General features: G+C 39.9%; 1 protein-coding gene across 2 annotated transcripts in view; it reads left to right on the plus strand.

Annotated features, from left to right (window-relative positions):
• Nucleotides 1-13776, plus strand: part of slc1a7a (solute carrier family 1 member 7a) — a gene marked incomplete at both ends in the record, with an annotated part of 37409 nt that extends 23633 nt beyond the window's left edge. The window contains 7 exons of one of the 2 annotated variants that reach the window (XM_079569956.1): nucleotides 758-989; nucleotides 1099-1198; nucleotides 2312-2545; nucleotides 4592-4786; nucleotides 10073-10207; nucleotides 10358-10463; nucleotides 13516-13776. In XM_079569956.1, the coding sequence (XP_079426082.1) occupies nucleotides 758-989; nucleotides 1099-1198; nucleotides 2312-2545; nucleotides 4592-4786; nucleotides 10073-10207; nucleotides 10358-10463; nucleotides 13516-13776 (1263 nt within the window). The remainder of the gene's footprint in view (nucleotides 1-757; nucleotides 990-1098; nucleotides 1199-2311; nucleotides 2546-4591; nucleotides 4787-10072; nucleotides 10208-10357; nucleotides 10464-13515) is intronic. The other variant, XM_079569957.1, reaches the window with a different exon arrangement.
• Nucleotides 13777-20034: the final 6258 nt, after the last annotated feature.

Consider the following 20034-nt stretch of genomic DNA (forward strand, 5'->3'; position numbering starts at 1 on the left):
CCAAGTACCATCCAAGCCCTTCCCGTTTATCTGCTGAGATCTGACGGGATCGGGCAGAGCAAAGGCAATATGTCTCTGTTGTTATTATGTATTGCTAATGTTATGTTACACTCCTAATGAGCAGCTACACACAGAAAATGTTAATTGCAGTGGGTTATCACAGAATGGATTTGGATGAGGACTTTAAATGTCATATTTAATAAACTTTATTCAGCTGCTATAAAATGCTTGTATTTTATTTTATTTATTGGGTGAAATGTGACTTTAAACACACATTTCACATGCATCTGTTCCCTGTACCTACATCTCAGTCCTGCAGCTTCTGTGTTACTCTGCCCATTCCCCACATGTGGCATTGGTTGAGTCAATATTTTTTTTATTTTTTTTCAATTCAACCTTTATTTAAGTCCCACTGAGGTTGGGAATCTCATTTATTGGGGAGTCCTGTCCCAGCGGGGCACATTATTGTCCATGTGTTCAGCATCAGCAAACCCTTAATAGACAAAGCGAGAGGATGCAAACTCTACAGACAACCATCTAAAACACCACCAGGAATAACAATGAATCTATGGATAAACAGAGAAAGAAGTCTGCATCTGTAGAAAAAATACCTACAGTTAATACTTGCCACTGTAGCACTATAAAATGAATAGAATCAACTGTAATGTACCTCACCTTTGAGATGGAAGCCTGTGGAAGAGGAATAAATTCTTACTTCTACTTCTAACTAAATTTCTGTCAAATGTGTTCCTAATAGTATCGGACCCAGAGAGTACCAGAGCTCATCCCTAAACCGACCATGGCCCAGCTCTTGGATGAGACGACCACGCGGCGGATTTATATTTATGGCATACAGGACGACAATGGCACCGATGTCCAAAACTTCTCCTTGGACCTCACGCCTCCTCCGGACGTCATCATGAAGACGTCCCCTGGCACCAGTGAAGGCATGAACGTACTCGGCATAGTCATTTTCTCTGCTACAATGGGTAAGAGGCCTTCTTAGTTGCACTGGGTACTTGCTGCGCAGAGAGACACCATTTGTTTAAGTAGTTGCGCAATCATGTATGCTCACAGTTCTTTGTGTCTTTCTTAAAGGCATCATGCTGGGCAGAATGGGGCCTAATGGGAGTGCGCTTGTCAACTTCTGCCAGAGTTTGAACGAAGCCGTTCTGAAGATTGTTGCCATTGTCATCTGGTAAGAGCTGCGCTGCTGTGCCACCCGTAACACAGTCTGTTTGAACCATCATTTTTATTCAGTCATCAGTAAAAGGGTTCTTTCTGATGAATATGTGAAGACTGGCCTTAAATTGGACCAAAATTACACTATCACTCTATTGTACATGAATAATTTCTTCGGATACTCGTAAAGGGGCTAGATGCAAGTTGGCCATTTTATACTCACTACTGCCACCTCAGGTCATACGTGTAACTGCAGCTATATTAAGCTATATTAAGCTCGTGCATGACGGACCCAATTAACAGTTTAACCCAATTAATTGACAGTGCAGGATTTTAGAGGGCAGTTGTGGTGAATAGGTCTGGGCTCATTCTACACATTAGGACATTGCTGGAACATGTAGGGGGAGGAAAATACATAATTTGAACATTTTTAAACTCTGTTTTTTAAACTCCTTTTAAATAGATATCAACTGTTCTGTTTTATTTTTCATACCGATTATAAATCAGCCAATGGTCATTAAAGTTTGCCAATGTTCTCTATCGTATCGAAACGATCTCTTCACTCAGAGAACCGTGGTTGCATTCTGTAACTGTAATGTTTTGGAGCCAATATGAATCATTTTGAGCCAAATGATACAGTATGATATGAAATTGTTGTTAACTAAATTAATTTCCAAGTAGCACACTGCTATGCGTGACAAGGGAACGTTATATCAGTAGCAACCCACTGTGGACGTGAAGCACTCAAGTAATCTTTGTTGTCTGAACTAAATTGTCCTTTGCTGGAGCTTTGAGAGAATGTATACATCTGTCTTCATTGCCATCGGCCAATTAAGATTTTTACAGTCCTTGAAAGATCTCTAGCGACGATTCTTTTCATTCCTATAACAATCTGCTTTTGTTCACTCTACTTAACTCAAGCACTGCAGGTTTGAGTGTTTTATTTGAAGCAAAAGTTCATATTTACTGTGAGAATCCACTTTATATTCACCACTTGAGAAGTGTATTGAAATGAGTGTCACATCTTCAGCGTCTAGAGGAATGTTGAGACACGCTCCATGAAATCACCTTTTCCATATGTTTTCTAAAGCTACTACCCTACAAGCTCATGTTTACTCTTTGGTTATAGGTATTTTCCCTTTGGGATTGTCTTCCTGGTGGCTGGTAAAATCCTGGAGATGGATGACCCCTCGGCAATGGGGAAGAAGCTGGGGTTCTACGCCATCACGGTGGTCATGGGTTTGATACTCCACGGCATGTTCATCCTACCCGCCATGTATTTCTTCATCACCAAGAAGAGCCCCATAGTTTATATAAGAGGCATCCTACAGGCTCTGCTCATATCACTGGCCACATCATCCAGGTAAGAGGCAAACAGCTAAAACACCTCTCTCCTCAAACACTGTATAGTTACTGATGACATACGTTGTACTTGTGTCACTTAAGCGTTTTGGCCCTGTTCAAGGTGTGATGGTCATGACACTTATCCACATTTAGCCTGCACGTTGACAGGCTGGATGTTAACAGCATTGAAATAAATTGCCCATTTTATAGCTTTGATTACACTTTTCAGTAAAACTCACCATCATCAAAAGTACAAATTGATTAAAACGGAGCCTTATATGTTTCATCATTATTTCTTTCACAGTTGAAAACATCCAATTCATAATTTTAGAACACCAAAAGCTACTGTGAGACTGACGAACATTTTAAAAGTGGGGCTCATTTCTTAATTCATAGCAAGCCGAAGAATTCTTATATAAAACCTCCTTTATCCTTCCTGTAGCTCAATTTGGCTCTTCTAATATAAATGAACAAACATGAACAAACTCTCCAGGTTTGATAGACTTTTGAGAGAGAGTATTGTGTTATGTTTAACTAAACTATTTGCTCTTTTCAAATTAAAATAATGGCAATTTTATTAAAACAAATGGAGTTTCTATTTGTTCATTCATTCAAGCGTTTTTGAATATATTATACACACCTTTGTTCAGTACGTCAACTTTTTGATTTCTTTCCTTTATCATGTGCAAAAAAAATTAACAACAAATTAAAACATAACATAGACAAGCATATACGAATATACAAAACAAGATGATATACACACATTGTCTGTGTTGGCAAATTAGCATACACAATTTATGGCTGGCTTCCTTTTTCTTTCCTTTATTCCTTAAGACATTTATACAGTTTACTAACCATTGTTAACAAGTATAAGCATCTACACATAACGAGGACAAGTCACAAACTGTTGCTGTTAACACGTGTTAGGATTAATGGCAAGAATTCTTGCGCAGGGCAAAAAAGATGATAATCATCAGACAACGGGTCGCTGGTGTAGACTGTATAAATGCCAAGGGAAATCTAACAGTAGCCGGACAATCACGCCTTTACAAGAGCGTCCACATCGGCAGCATCGAAAAGCTACTCGCAGCAGAGCAGCCATGTGAGAGAAAATGTCTAAGACATTTAGACATTTTCTTTCCATTCAAATTAGCCATGTGGACTTGCAGTTTCGTTAATAAGCGAACACAAAACTACACAAAGCTGCCTTAATTTAGATCAAAATGTTACAGTAATCCACATTGAGAAACTGCACTGTGTCTTTGCTTTTGACTTGTCCTGTTTAACCTGCGTCTCTACACACCGTGCTGTGCGCTCCCTCCATTGCCTGTTGCTGCTCGCTGCCGTCGCCATCGGCGCAACCTGGGTTTAAATCAATTTTAATTGCAACACAACAGTCTCCACAAATTGAGGATGATTCGTGACATTCATGAAAGATTTTTTGGATGGCAGAAACATTCTCCATGAATGTCAGAAACCGATGCGCTCGAAAAATGCCATTCGTAACGCATCGTGCCTATCTTCAATGAAGGTTCTGAGAGCCTACACAGATGTGTCAACCCACATCAGGGACAAGTCAGAAATGGTTAAGTTTAGGAAAACAGTTTGGGCATGTTGTATAAATCAGTTTGACTGATCAATAAAGGTAATCACTATTTAATTCATCATATGACAATACATAGCACAATACAAAATTAAACACGGACTCAGGTGCTATTTACAAAGGGCACAGTTTTGGTACGTTTTCAGCCAAGACTTAAACCTTGAATTTAATATTTTAAACTCATTTAATTCTTAATAATCACTGTCAAATAATAATGAAGATTAAACAAGCAAAAATAATGTCCATCACCACCATTCTAGTTTGTATGTGGTCTGTATGTGAAAATAGTGTTTTAAATTACTTGAAGCACCGCATTAGTAATCTCACAGCTACTATAGCAACACAACAAGAAAAATACATACATTTGCAAAGTAATTTCATTCCATGTGCAGACTTGTGTAATAACTGGTATTCATGAAAGTGTCTGTAATTGCTGTGTTGTGGTTTTCTTGTCTCGTGCAGCTCTGCCACTCTGCCTATCACCTTTAAGTGCCTCCTGGAGAACAACCACATCGACAGACGCATCATCCGCTTCGTGCTTCCCGTGGGGGCCACCATCAACATGGACGGCACTGCGCTGTACGAAGCAGTGGCGGCCATTTTCATCGCCCAGGTCAACAACTACGAGCTCGACTTTGGACAGATCATCACCATCAGGTAAGACACAGATGATGCTACACCCATTAGTGACGCAAGCAAGCCCCAGTCTGAAGCCTTAATAAATACGAGCAGTGAGCCATGGTACACGATTGTGCAGTTAAAGGAATAGGCCATACTGAGATATGTTCTTACCTGAGCTTTGACGAGTTGATGGTCTTTACACGTGCGCATTTAGCCTCTCTTCCTCTTCTCTAAGGTGTCAACGGGGTGAAGTTAGAAGCGACCAAGCTCTTCCATGTTTCTCCTATACAAATATGGTTACATGAGTAGTTACACGATCCAAGTATAGTCACACAAAATAAAACATGTCGATTTTCTAAGCAGATAAAAAGGGGTACTATATTCTATGGCGTAATAACACCTTAGGAGGACTTTGACGTCCGCACAGTAATATCTTCACTTCTATTCATTTTATTCCGCCCCGCCCACTTTTGCCCCCATTTTGCTTTGTCTCGGCACTTCCGTCATCTTGACACTTCCGGTCGAGCGCGAAGCCCATCCATTTAAACGGAGAACGAGGGAAAATGTTTGCCGCTAAAATCTAATGTTTAGTAGATGGATTTGTGCACCAACATGTCAACACTGCACCGTTTCTCTGCTCGACCTACAAACTGGATTTGTTTTCGTGTAGCAACTGATTTTATCTTGACTTCTCTAGTCCTATGTTAACTGATGGGAGAAAAGGGGCGGGCACAATTCATGGTGACACCCACGCGAACACCCGGAATAAGGTGAATATAATTCTCTGCGCGGACGTCGAAGTGCTGCTAAGGTGTTTTTCTGCTTTAAAATATAGTACCCCTTTTTATCTACTTAGCACCATATAGCACCTAATAGCAGATAACAACATCTTTGGTCTTTCTGCGTGACTGAGCACACCCGTATAGACCAGACAGGTACGCATCAACTCATCTCATCTCAGGTAAGAACATATCGGTGGCCTGTTCCTTTAAGGGGTTGGCAGATCTGTTATGAGAAAAAATCTCAATTTCAATCAACAGCTTTTTGCCCTTACTGGACACGGTGTATAGACTGAAGCTTTGAACCAAAGACGTGATCAATTCCACTGCTACGGCATAATTCAGTGAGACAGACAAGTGGCAGAGACAGCGGTGACAAAGGAACTTTATTCTGTCTACATTGGGCTTGTTTTAGAATCTGCTTTTCAAAATCGAGTAAACAAATACATCCATGTTCTAAAAAGACACAAAATAACCTAAATAGAAGGGAAATAAACACAAATTAAAAACTTCTGCATATACTTATTAATATTCTCGTCTGTACTTTGAGATAATTTCAGAGCAATATGCGAATTAATCTGGTACCACACTTTTTATTTAATTCTGAATTAATAACAAATTTGATGGGATTTATAAATGTAAATGTCACACAGATTATGCCTCACATGAGCTTCTTAGCCTGATCTGGTTTTCGCTAAATCAGTCTGCATGCTGCAGAAATAAAGAGACAGACTGACCGCCTTTAGACGGACACAACTTCCCCTCTCCCATTTCCTCCCACAGGTAAATCACTGAGACATGTCCCTCTCAGGCCAACGTCCCCTTGATTTGATGACTCCTGTGGCTGTAATAACATTAAAAGACCCCGTTCATGGCAGCAGTTTGTGGCCATCGCCTCATAATCCTTTGGCAGTAAAACCCATATGACCTGTATTACTCTCGCCGCAGTCACACCAGGACCATAATCATTCGGTCTCTTCCTCTCTCACATTCTCTCTCACACTTATTGCCCCCTGCTGTCCAGCCCTGTCTCGCTGCCTCACAGGACTGTTCTCCTGGGAAAATATTTCACAAACTGATTAACATTGGCACTGTAATATCTTCAATGTCTCCCATTTAAATCGTTCCAGAAGAGGACCAGGTTTTTCGGACTAAACACGTGGCACTATTGCCGTGAGTGGGCGGGGTTTACATTTGACAACACTTTTATCAATACAGACTTACGAACTGCAAATAACATTTTTAAATAGTAAGGGGGACATTTACCCAGCGTTTTCTCATCTGCAAAAGTGGATCAGCAGCACAGTCTTTTGTGCTGTTTTTCTTTTCTCTTATTTACATGTCTAATTTAGTGCCCTAATTCTGTAATGCACATTTCAACCTGAAAAGACTCACAGAAACGGAATGACGGTATGAGTGTTTTATAAACGAACATGAATTATTATTGGGGCTCAGACCCCGGCGGAAGACTGAACGAACGATATGGAATGCATGGCTTTGACGAATGATAGCCATGATCTTCCCCCTGGACCCTGGTGGTGGTGGAAGAGACCTGGGTTGGCCACTTGATGAGTGGAGTCGAGGAGGAGCCAGGCGGAGAAAGGGGTGGAGGAGGGTCATAGCACGGCTGGGAGACGGCTGAGTGATTGACCAGGGAGCTTAAAAAGGGGATCCTGAGCGATGAACGGCTGGTGAGGGGATGAGCAGCTGCGGTGATTGGCTGTTGTGAAGGTGCGGCTTGAGCGGGGCCCGTGATTGGATGATTGGAGTGCACTGCCGGTGATGAGGTGATGAATGATTGCAGCTGGTAGGTCTTCCAGGTTGAATTTGCACATAAGCTTAATTTCTGTAAATTAGGGGCTACGTCCACAAAAGGCTATCTTCTATTTTCCAGCTTGCACTCACTATTATGCACCTGTCCTTTGTTGTATAGCTACGTTTTGAGACTTGGCTGTGATTGGCTAAAACAGCTGAGCTTGATCCAAATAGCTCCAAATATGCTTCTGAGAGTCCATCCTCTTCTTGAACGATTCATACAAGAGTCTCTACAGACAGATATTGCGTTGCAAAGGGAATTTACACTGTTATATCAATCTATATCAAGGCACATTGAGTTGCCTTGTGTACGAAATGCGCAGTATAAATAAAGTTGCCTTGTCTTGCCAATCTGGCTTTTGTCAGCATGAAAACAAACTGCCATGATAGCAAATCGAATCATGTTATTGATAAAACAAAACAGTGCTTGGCAAAATAACTGCCATGTGATCGACTAAGGGGACAGTCCTCGGGTCACCTTTAGAGTGTCCTTTTCGTGGGTTGACAGTGTCTGTTTCACTGTTTTGGGCAGTGTGGGAGACTGACACAGTTGTTTGGAGTTAAAGGAATAGGCCACCGTTTTTACATACTGAGATATGTTCTTACCTCACTTTAGTCGAGTTAATATATCCCCGTCTGGTCTTTGTCCGTGCGCTCTGCCAGGCAAACGGAGCACATACGCAGCCTCTCCCACATGTCATATAGCTCCAAAAAAGCTCACGATAGAAGCTACCAAGCTCTTCCACGTGTTCCCTATTTAAATAAAGTTACGTGAAGTGTTTTCATGCGAAGTATATTTACCCAGAAATGTAGCATGTCGATTTTATAAGCAGATAAAAAGGGGGACTATATTGTGAGGCGTAATGATACGAGGAGCAAAACGTCCGCGCAGTAACTCCTAAAGGCTATTGACGGAAGTGAGCGGGGGAAGTCTTTAGGAGTTACTGCGCGGCCGTTGTGCTCCTGTATCATTACGCCTCACAATATAGTCCCCCTTTTTATTTGCTTATAAAATCGACATGCTACATTTCTGTGTAAATATACTTTGCATGAAAACACTTCACGTAACTTTATTTCAATAGGGAACACGTGGAAGAGCTTGGTAGCTTCTATCGTGAGCTTTTTTGGAGCTATATGACATGTGGGAGAGGCTGCGTATGTGCTCCGTTTGCGTGACAGAGCAGACCAGACGGGTATATATTAACTCGGCTAAAGTGAGGTAAGAACATATCTCAGTATGTAAAAACGGTGGCCTATTCCTTTAATGCAAAAATAGAAAATAATTTTGACAGGCAAAATAAAAGTCTGGTTGAAAATGAAGAAGAGATATTTCAATTTCTCACCCTCGCTCTCTTTCTCTCCCTGTGGCATTTGGCCGCTAACCACTCTACTCCATCTATAAGTAATTAAATCTATAAACTATAATAGAGTATCCGCAATGATAACACCCGGTCTTAACTGCCAATCAAAGTGGCAGCTTATGGGAAGGTCAATTCTCCAGTCTAATCAATATGGTAAATGTACTTTGTTTTTTCTTCCATGTGGGAAGACTTATTGGGTCTTTTTAATCTATTTATGACTGAAGCAGCACAAAATGAAGGTTCAGAAATGTGCAAACAATATGCATGTGCCTTTTTTGACCCTTGATCCTTTCACGTATGCTGATTATTTAGAAAAGCATTCAGAAAGGACCCATATTTAAAAGGGTTTAGTGAAGTGTTTAGCATAAAGCTTAGATACTCTGAAATTAACATGAAATAATTTTGAATACCCCCGCTAAGTGCTAATGCCCCCTGCTTAGAAAGTGTAGCTTCATTACATTATCAGAAAGACTGTATTCTGCAACACAGTGTTCCTCAAAACCCATTTGCTTTTTCACTGTGCTTCCCATACCTGACGTCACCAAAACCGGTCAATGTGACCTCGGCAAAAAACATCTCTTCACTCATTGGATAAACTGAGGGACCCTTTTAACTTTGAAATAACAAAACAGCTTTGATGTGTTTTTTTATTTTTATTTTTCATGTGCGTTCCCACAAGATAATCAATGTCAGTAATTTATTCAATTGTTACCTATTTCCAGAAATGGCAGACTGAATCACACTGAATTGCAATTTCAGCATTTTTCTTGTAATCCATTGTCTCCGAAACAGCCCCTTTAAAGCAGTACTAAGTAACTTGTTTACCCATATAGCTAATTGATTTCTGTAGTTCCTCTGGGGGTAATACAAGTGTTAATGGGATGATTGGGGGGTCTTTTATCTCCCCTTGGTCTCTGGCCAGAAAATCACAATTGCAGCTGCGGGTTGGAGGCAACACACACTAATGGAATCCTGAAGAAGAAGCTAACCGGCTAACGGGCAAAGCTAACTGTTGGCTAGCGTCACTTAAATAGTATTTACAGCCAAGTTTGAGTGAAAAAAATGATGTCCCATTTCCCTCTGTCTCTTTGTCTTTTCTGTCAGCGTAGCATTTATTCTCACGGACAATTAATGAGTAAAAAAAAGCATGCTAAGACACCTGCAGTGGCTCTTATGGCCTCTAGGGGCATGAGTTACTTAGTTCTGCTTTAAACCAACATTAAAGCATCGAAACTTGCACAAAGAGTATAGATATATATAAATATAGACACACATTTACAAACTAGCCAGCAGAGCCTCAAATCAATATTTGCAACCTACGTGGAAATGCACCTGTGATCATATTGAACCCCGATTCTCTCCCACAGCATCACAGCCACAGCAGCCAGTATAGGTGCGGCCGGGATCCCACAGGCCGGACTGGTTACGATGGTGATTGTGCTGACCTCTGTGGGCCTACCTACGGATGACATCACTCTTATAATCGCCGTTGACTGGGCTTTGTAAGTCAAAGCTATCTTCTTTTAACGTTAAAAATCCTGCATTTTGTGTCGTGTAATGACGTTTAAAATTCAACAATTGTCATGACACTATGTTTTACACATAACTAACTTTTTGGGGGGTTTTGGTTGACCTTGTTTTTTTTCCGTCAGAGATCGATTTCGGACCATGGTGAATGTGATGGGTGACGCTTTGGCCACAGGCATCATGGCTCACATCTGCAGGAAAGATTTTGTAAAGGAAGGCGAGCAGGTGAGGCCAAGTCCATGTGTGATGTTTAGATGTTTTGCACAGCCCAATCAAGGCAAGGCAAGGCAAGTTTATTTGTAGAGCACAATTCATACACAAGGCAATTCAAAGTGCTTCACAGTTGCATAAATACAAGAAAACAAATAGAATCAATAAAAACATCAACATAAAATTAATCAATTACAGTAAAAGGCGAGAGTGCAGATAAAATACTTTCAGTTATATGCATCGGTAAAAAGAACTGTTTTCAGCCTGGATTTGAATATTGTCAGAGTTGAGGCCTGTCTCACATCCTCATGAAGACTGTTCCAGATTTTAGCTGCATGAAACTGAAACAAAGCCTCCCCGTGTTTATTATTGACTCTGGGAACCACCAGGAGACCCCTCCCTGAAGTTCTCAGGGCCCGAGATGGTTCATACGGCTCTAACATGTCAGAGATGTACTTTGGAGCTAAACCTGGACTAATATGGTCGTATTTTCTGGTTCAATCACAAACAGGAGTGGCCTCCACAAAAAGGGTGTGTGTATGCATATTCTTGCTCACAATTAGTTATATATTAGATAGATAGATATTTTACATTGAAGACTCAGGACCACCATTTAATTGATAATAGTTTTTATACCAACATTTGTATTGAGCTCATGGTAAAAAATGTTGATAGAAACAAAGGTGCAAATATGAAAAATGACTAAGGTTCCCCATAGGGAAATTTGTATCTGACCTTTGAAAAAGTACTGTGTTGACTCAAAAATATTCTAAGGTTGTTGCATCAAAAAACTCAAATTAAATAATAACTCAACCTATTCATTTCGCTCATATAGTTCTTGAGATAAAAAAAAAAACAGTGAAGAGGAGAATACTTTAAAAACGAGCGCATCTAAGGCTCAGCTGCACAACCAACAAAAAAACAAACCAAAAAAACGGATGAAAGCTCAAAAACATAATTTCTGTACTGACCAGCTGGTACCCAAGATGACAAACAAAGCCATTTAAAGTTGCGTAACAAACAATATTATTTAATTATAGTTATTATAATATATATATAATAAATAAATGAATGTTTTTTTTTTATATATTTCTAAGTCTTTGTCTGTTGTTGAGAAATGTAAGACAACATGTCCTTGGCCAGAAATTAGTGAATGCTGTATCCATTTATCCCAACTTTTTAAAACTTTTTGGGACAGGGGACCCCCAAATGTAAGCTACTCCTAATGTATGTGCCATTGCGGTGAATCCTGGCGTTTAAAACCGTGCGTAAACCAAATTTAAAGGGACTATATGGAGTTTAAAAATATAAAAATGAAGCGCTTTCCTCCCCCTTCATGTTCCAGCCATGTTTTAACGTGTGTATAATGATCTCAGACTTATTCACCTCAACTGCCTCTAAAATCCTGCACTCAAAAAGGTCACAAGCTTAATATAGAACCTGCAGTTACACCCAAGACCTGGAGTGGGAGTAGTATAAAAATTTACCAACTTGCATCTAGTCTTTAAGGACCACCTATTTTGATGTACTCTCGCCTGGCTAAATTAAACAGTAACATATTAAAATTACTGTTAAAACAACATACTTTGACCAAATTGCTTATGTGAACCATCATAGGAATCAGGACAAGAATTAGCTTCTTTGTACATTTAGAAGGACATTGTGACAAAAACATGTAAAAAGGTTCTTTAGTTATAAATTTAATAAAAATATAGCTTTTACATATCTCGAAACTGAAACTGAAACTTCATAGCACACACTCCAAATTGAGTACAGTGTTAACCTTTCTGGTACTCAGCATGTATGCAAAATTTCAGACGTCTAGGTCCAAGTATGTTGAATTTGTAAACTTTTCAATTTTTTGGTGCTATATCTCATTAGCATTGTGCACAAATCTCTCCAAGTGCCAAATGTTATAAAAGCAAAAATATTTTCACATATGTGTCAAACAAAGTGCAGTAGTAACAACAAACCTCCCAGAAATTGACTTAATCAAAGCAAAATGAAGTGGGTGATTTCTTTTCCATATTTATCTCAGTGCACAAAGGTGCATCAGTCACACCCTTCCCCCGAAACAAAATGGCCGCCTTGTTTACTCAGAAAAGAGCCCCTTACACGTCTACATTCACTGTTGATATGAACTATATTGTTGGGCAGAGACAATGAACCTCTACACAGATGTAGGCCTACCACTGTCACCTGTGAAATCAATGGCCCTGTGGACATTTTAGACAAGTTTGTGTCTAAATGCTAATGTGGCTAACATGTGGCTAACATGGCTCATTTTGAAGAGAATAGTCATTAGGATTAAGGGAACAGAGCTGGAATTGCCAAAAAGTTTGTTTACAAGAAGATTTTATCATTTGTGGAGTATTTTTAGGTAATTTCTGACCGTGAAAATTGAAAATAATACCAAATCTTCCAAAAAGAGTATTTTGTTGAAATTTTTGTTGAATTATATTTTACTTGAGTATTTTGGACCAAAAAAATCCAGTCAACCTATGATTGGACCACAAATAATTTAATATGGAAAAGAAATGCTTAATTTTAATGCTCGATTTTCATGTTTTTTTTATTTTTTCTGTCCTTAATTAATGTTTTGATTTAAGTGATTGTGTTCCCTGACTGGAATAGATGTTTTGGGGAGAAGTGCCTGTTTAAAAATCTGTGCCACATGTCTATATTGGTCGAAATATAATGTACACTGTATGCAAGTAAATGGAACTGGAATCAGTCCCTGATCAGGGACGGCGGTCCTGAACAGGTTAAAAACTAAAATCATATGCAGTAGTGCTCCTACAGGTTGCCCCAGTGGCAATGAAGGATGGGTCAGAACAATGGTATTTCTCGTGGATCATCCATGAGTCATAAGCTTCAGCAATCTAAAGCCTCAGCCAATTCACGGTCAAAAGAGCTGTAATTATTCTGAACTTTTTCGACAATTACTCAGTCACTTTTCACAGGTGTTGGTGGAAGCTACAGCACATTAAGTAATCACGGCTTCACTGGGGACCAAATCGTGCGCTTTCCTCCTTTAATGTTTTATCTCTCCACGATTTTTCCACTTTCCCAGGTGCCTCTGATCTGCGAGACCAAACCCATGATCAGCATTCAGCAGATGATGAACTACCAAAACCAGAAAAACGGCTGTTACCAACCTCCGCCTCCGGGCAGCAAGCACGACCACATGTCCCCGGACGTGGCCCGCCTCATCCAGCTCGAGGAGGGCGTCCGACCCGCGGAGAAGAAGAAACACGCGCACCACCACAAGAGGGATCACAGGGACAAGGACCACTGCTCGATCGACATGAATGGACTGGAGACAAATGTATAGAAATTTATAATAATCACAAATATTTATCAAACAAATATATCACAGATGCCCTACCGGAGCTTTTGGGACGTCCACAGGGTCAAGAGAGGAGTAAAAGGAACACTGTGTCTTCAGCTGAAGGCTTATTGTGGATTATGTCCTATAAAGAGACATTTTAATGAGTTATAATGATCTACTTGCATGTTACTGTTTGTGTGTGTATATATAATTTATTGTTATAACGTTATATATGGTACGGTGGTGGCAGTGTACAGACCAGGCTATTGAATAAGAACATACAACTCTCACCTCAGGCCGATTATAGCTGGGGAACACTGGACCAAAATAGCCTTGTTCTACTTCTAATGCAAGGAATCTGTCCCCACGGACTTTGAAACACTTTTCTTTAAATTCACTTTTGTTTTAAGCAACTTGTTTCTGGTATTTTGTATGCCTATTTTGCTCACTCCCTGTAATAAAAGGACTTTGGTTTGACCTTTGAAGTTTTTTTGTCCCGCTCAACAAACCGTCTGAAGCGCAGCTTAAACTCATTCATCAAAAACGCAATTAGAATATAATACATACTCGTGTCTGCCTTGTTATGCTCTGAAGAAATTCAATGCGGTTTGATATTGAAAATGTTGGCCAAAAGTTCACTCACTAATTGAGTGCCTTGTTGTGCTTCAGTATTATGGGCAGGGGGGTCTTCAAGGTGGGAGTCTTGAAAGCATGGTGTGTGGTCTCAAAATCATATGGTTTATTTGACATATTTAATCTATTTAATTATTCATTTATTTGATAGGGACATTTATGAACAATAAACACGTACCACACTACAACATTTAAAGCCAAGGCTAATTTGCTGTGTATTTGAGTAATCATTGAATTTGCCCTGAAATTTAACTTATTTATTATGGAATTTGGGCCTTGGTCTGAATGTCTAAGACCCCTGACATGAGTCACATTTGCCACTCATTCCTCAAGGGACAATTCTAGCATTGTACAAAGAAATACTCCTTTCATCACCATATGCATTACCAGTGAAATTATAGGAATAGCTTTGTGGTAAAATGTTTTATGCCCATTTTATTTTTTAAGGCAGTACTAAGTAACTTGTTTACCTTAAAGTAAATGCTTGATATACAGAGTCTTCCTAATGATTTTGGTGATGCAGTTTCATCATCTCACCCTGTGCCGCTGTTCATCCCCATCCTGCTTCTGCTTTAGTGAGTCATCCCACTAAACATTAGACGTCTTATGGACGTGCAGATCATGTCTATATTGCGTCCGTCGGTCCAAGACCAATTCTGGACGTCTAAATGACGTGCAAATTAGGTCCACTATTTGGACGTCCAATTATGACCCCATTTGGACGTCAATATGCAGTTCAACATTTGAACGTCAGACTATGTGACTTTTTTGGACGTCATGGGGACGTCTAACACAGGTGCAGGAAAATTACGTTATAAATATAATACTTTTGTATTATTATTCATGACAAATATCAACATTGTTGTCATCAATTTATATTTATTGTGATGATCTGTGATTAAACATTTATTATCTTTTATTATTATCATTTATTATCTTTATATTATTTTACTAATTTAGGTATTTATGTATGTTTATTTATTTTAAATTTGGTGCAATTATAACCTACAAAAATGATTATATTTCCTATTTATGGGTTCAACCAGTAAACGCCGCTCTGATTGGCTGAAGCAATACATCATCATGACCCAACCAGTAAACGCCACTCTGATTGGCCGAAACACCGCGCCGGGCTTTTGGCGCAATTCAAACTTTTTCCCAGACAGAGACGGTTGCTTTTTCTTCATCTCTCCTGGTGAGCCAAATGAACGCACAGCTCTGCCCAGCACGTCAAACTCTTGTTCAGAAGGTAAGTTGAAAGCTTGGTCGAGTTAGTTAATTGCATGTTCATTCATGTATTTTTAGTCTTAGCTAAAAATACATAGCTAAGACTATGCTGTCGGGTCTCAAACCACCGGAATCTGCTGCTGCTATTGGCATTGACCGCGATCAGCTAACGTTCGCTATTGGCTATAGTTAATTTGAAATGACTAAAAACGACCAAACGCCTCAAAATATTCTCGTTAACTGAAGCTTTGTTGTCAACAACCACTGTTTGGCCATGAAGTAACTGCTCTAACCAAAGCTAGGTAAGCTTGATGGCAAACTATCAGCTTAGGTTGACTCTCTTTGGCTAACTCGCTAAGCTAGCGTTATGCTAACTAGCGGTGGTTATGCTAGCAGCTCCCACAAGACAGATGATACGGTTTTTTTTTATATCAAGCACTGGGTGTTTGACATATAAAACACCCATCTGTTGGGACAATTTGTAGCCAGCTGTAGGCTGAAGAGAGGTGGTGGTGGGGGTAATTTTAGGGCAAAAATATTATTTGAAGCAAATTATTTTAGTTTGTAGTTTGTCAAAGTTAAGGCCAGAAACTGCAGGGTGAATAGTGATTTTTTTTAATGTAGAGATATCGATTTGAAACTTTTGCTGTAGATTATATTGCAAGTGTTTGTGGTTCTGGCATGGCTATTGCTCCAGGTAGGTAAACAGCATAAAGCACTGCATCAGTAGTGACTGGCTTCTACTGGTTATGTAGCCCGTGTGGTCTTAGTGTCTGTCAATTTCGTTAAAATCTTGTCTGTCTTTTCTGCTTCCTTTGTGGTTTTATTTTGTAAAATGTACATAGGTTTTCCAATCTAGACTTTTATTTTGATAGCGGCAGCGCGTGCTACTTCCGGTCCCTTTGCGCTCGTCTCCTCAGTTGCGATGAGGAGGACGGAGGGGAGGTGAGCCGCCGGAGTTTCTCTTAATCAGTTAATATAAGAAATGTCACTAAAAATTATATTTATGTTAAAAATAGATTAGATCTTTGTTGGAAAGGTATTTTGGCACGTTTTCCTGCCAGTTAATGTGTGAATCAGAGTTTTTTTTATGTTTAGTACATCTCTCTAAAAAAAAAACGTTACTTATCAACTGAAGCGACCGTTGCTCATGCGCGTGCGGTGTTTTCTCTGTTCAACAGACGCAGTAGTGAAGAGGCTGTACTGGATTTTTGTGTTTTGTTTCACACAGGTATGTGGCAATGTTTATTTTATTTATTTATTTATTTTTGTTTCTTGAATGTATTAATTTTTTCAAATCAATTTTTTATCAGAAATCTAAAAAATGTCATTTGATGGGGAATTTATGGATTATATATAAAGAATTGTTTATTGTATATTATATATTATTGTGTATTGTATATTGTAATTTGTATTTATGTGAGTTGCGATGAGGAGGACGGAGGGGAGACGCAGTAGTGAAGAGGCTGTACTGGATTTTTGTGTTTTGTTTCACACAGTAAAGCCCCCCCTCATCAGCAAACACCTGTGTACGGCTCCATGATCTATGACACAACGCAGAGAGTTCGCCTAGCTGGTGGTCGTGCAAAGTGAAGGGCCGACCCCGCTACAGTTAGTCACCAGCTCTTCTTGTTAATGGTATCGTTTGCCCCGGTGATTTAAATAATTGTAATGGTATTAGGTCCAGCAGTGAATCCAGCATCAAGTTCTGACACATAAATGTGCCCGGTTACAGGTGGAGGTCGCGGCACAGCGGCAGGTCCAGGTCCAGTGAGGGCTGGAGACGCACCAGCCAGTCCAGGTCACAGTATGGTGATGTTTTGAGGAACACCAGCTGCTCCAGGCCTGACGGTGATCTGACCCCCGTATTACAGGCTAAAGCATGGTGAGTTATTGGAAGACCATTTCATCAGAGCACTTAGCAATTCATTGTTTTGTACTGATTGTTAGTTGATGTCTAATTTATATTTCTCTTCTTGTGCTGCCCCAATCTGTTGATACGTTTCCAAATTAAACTTTCTGTGGTGCAGATGTAGTCACCCATGGAAAGGCGGAAGGACACCAAGGACAGTGTCCACAACTCCTTAACTGGTATGTTTCATTTTCTGATCCTTCTCTACATTTGGCATAAAACAATATCTGAACATGTTATTTTGTTTCTTTTTCATCTATTTTGAGAAGTTGACAGCATTTTAGTTTTATAGACCAGCTCTTCTGCAACCCTTGGGTACTCTGATAAGTGTAGTTTAGGCTTGATGATCGTGTGAGGTTCCTAAATATATCATTGAAATTGATATATAATTAATTTATTTTTATTCAGGCTCTTCACTAACGGCCAGATGGCAAAATTGAATATGAAGAGGAAGGGGGGAAAAGGACAAGAAGCCTTTCGAGAAAACTCGTGTTTATGAAGGTAAGTCCATATAATGTTGAAAATGGAAAACAAGTCACAAACAGTACACAAATAATGTACTCTCCTGTTGGCAGAAAAAAATGCAATGCCAATTGTTTACCGTAGCCATTTTTAACATTTGCTGTGATGTTTTTTTTTTTTAATCCAGTATGGTAGGGATGTATTTTGCGTTCAAGTATGGGAATGGTGTATTACAGCAGATTGCTTCATACCACTTGTCTTTTCTGCTCGTACAGATGGAGTCATGAAATTGGATTCAACAGCAACCAAGGGCTCCATAAGACTGTGACTCTGAACACCTTAAACATTCACCACAAAGACGGGGAGGTGGAGATCGCGCCACCGTTTCTCAGGACTGAAAACCTCCAATCAGGGACAGAGGAGAAGGTGGTGAAAGACTGTTGTGGAGCAGAGGAAGCTGCAAGAGGATGGAGGAGGTGCAACCAACCCGTGTCGGACGCCACGCTCTGAAACAGGGACAAACCCAGGAGGCACTGTACGGTTTTAGAAGATCAGATGGAGACTGAAGGCAGCCAGGTTTCTTCCGGGTGCTACTGTTTCCCTGACCTCCAAAAACATGCTGCTCAGTTTTGCCCACAGTGGTGACGCAGCTTGGGACTAACACCTGAACACAAAAAGTGCTTTATTTGTCGTCGTACGACAAATAAAGCACTTACTTACTTTATTCTTCAAGCCAGTTATCCATAACTTTTACTAGTTTGCAGGTTGACCTTTTTTGCCAGTGTTTAATAAAAACGATAATTGAATGGGGATTGAATTGTGATTCATTTGTAAAGGTGTAGGAGTTCAGAAGTCCATTTGCATTATAAATTGTATCATTTTGATCATTATCAGTCCAAATGGATTGTGTTGACTTGATTTCTTTTTACCTGAGACATGGTTTCCACAGTGTTTTGAAAAAGGTAAATACTGTCTTAGATTGAACTATTACTGATTGATCTTATAGTAAGACAGGGTTGTTTACCTGCTTAACTAGTTTGTCTTATAGTGTCTAGTGTTCTTGTGTCTTATTCTAAGAACAATCAGTAATGGTTCCCACCGGTCATGGAATTTCCATAGCCATTTCCAGACTTGGAAAGTAAGGGAATTTGATATTTGTGTAAAAAAAAGTCAGGTAATATGGAATTTTGGTAATGGCGTTGTGTTGCCCCCTAAAGGTGATATATGATCTAGCCCTAAACTTGGTCTGGAAACGGGATCCTGAACATGGAGATTGATTGGTTTAAAATGCTGTGTTTTAAGGTGAAAATGCATTCAGGCGGTATATTGTATAGGTATTTATAGAGAAGGTCAAGGAAATTCCGCGTTTTACCTGCCACTGTCTGAAATACGTGTAGAGCCTATATAGACCTATACAAACGGACAAAAATAAATTTAAATTTAACGTAGAAAAGACGTCGACAACGACCTAATTTGGACTAGAATTCGACCTCATCCGGAGGTCCTGGGAACGTTAATACCGCACGTCCAAAAGACGTTGAAAAAAAGACGTCATCTGGAGTAACAGTCTGCACCTTCAGGGGACCAAAATTGGACGTCCAAAAATGACCCAAAAAAGACGTTGTTTCAACGTGTCTTTGCGCAGTGGGATGGTTCCCTAATGTTAACTTATAGTGGACAAACCTTTTTTCCTCATGGCTCCACCAGATTATATTTCTAAAAATGAAACCAGTTTATTGCAACACTCTTGATGACCAAAGAACCTCAGCCTTCTGTTCTGAGGGAAACCTATGCAGAGAACTGCATTATGGGAGTTATCAGGTGACCTGCTCCTGCCCAAATGACGTCCTCTCTCCCAGTGCGCAGTACACCGAGTGGCCACCAGAGGGCCCCCTACCGACATTCTTGCTTGGGGCCCCTTGGTACCCATGCTACGCCACTGCCAATACACACTAATGGAATAATGAAGAAGAAGCTAACAGGCTAACGGGCAAAGGTAACCCCGGGGGTAGCACCACTTAAACAGC

This window comes from Gobius niger, assembly GCF_951799975.1.
Source record: "Gobius niger genome assembly, chromosome: 13".
NCBI classification, from domain to species: Eukaryota; Metazoa; Chordata; class Actinopteri; order Gobiiformes; family Gobiidae; genus Gobius; species Gobius niger.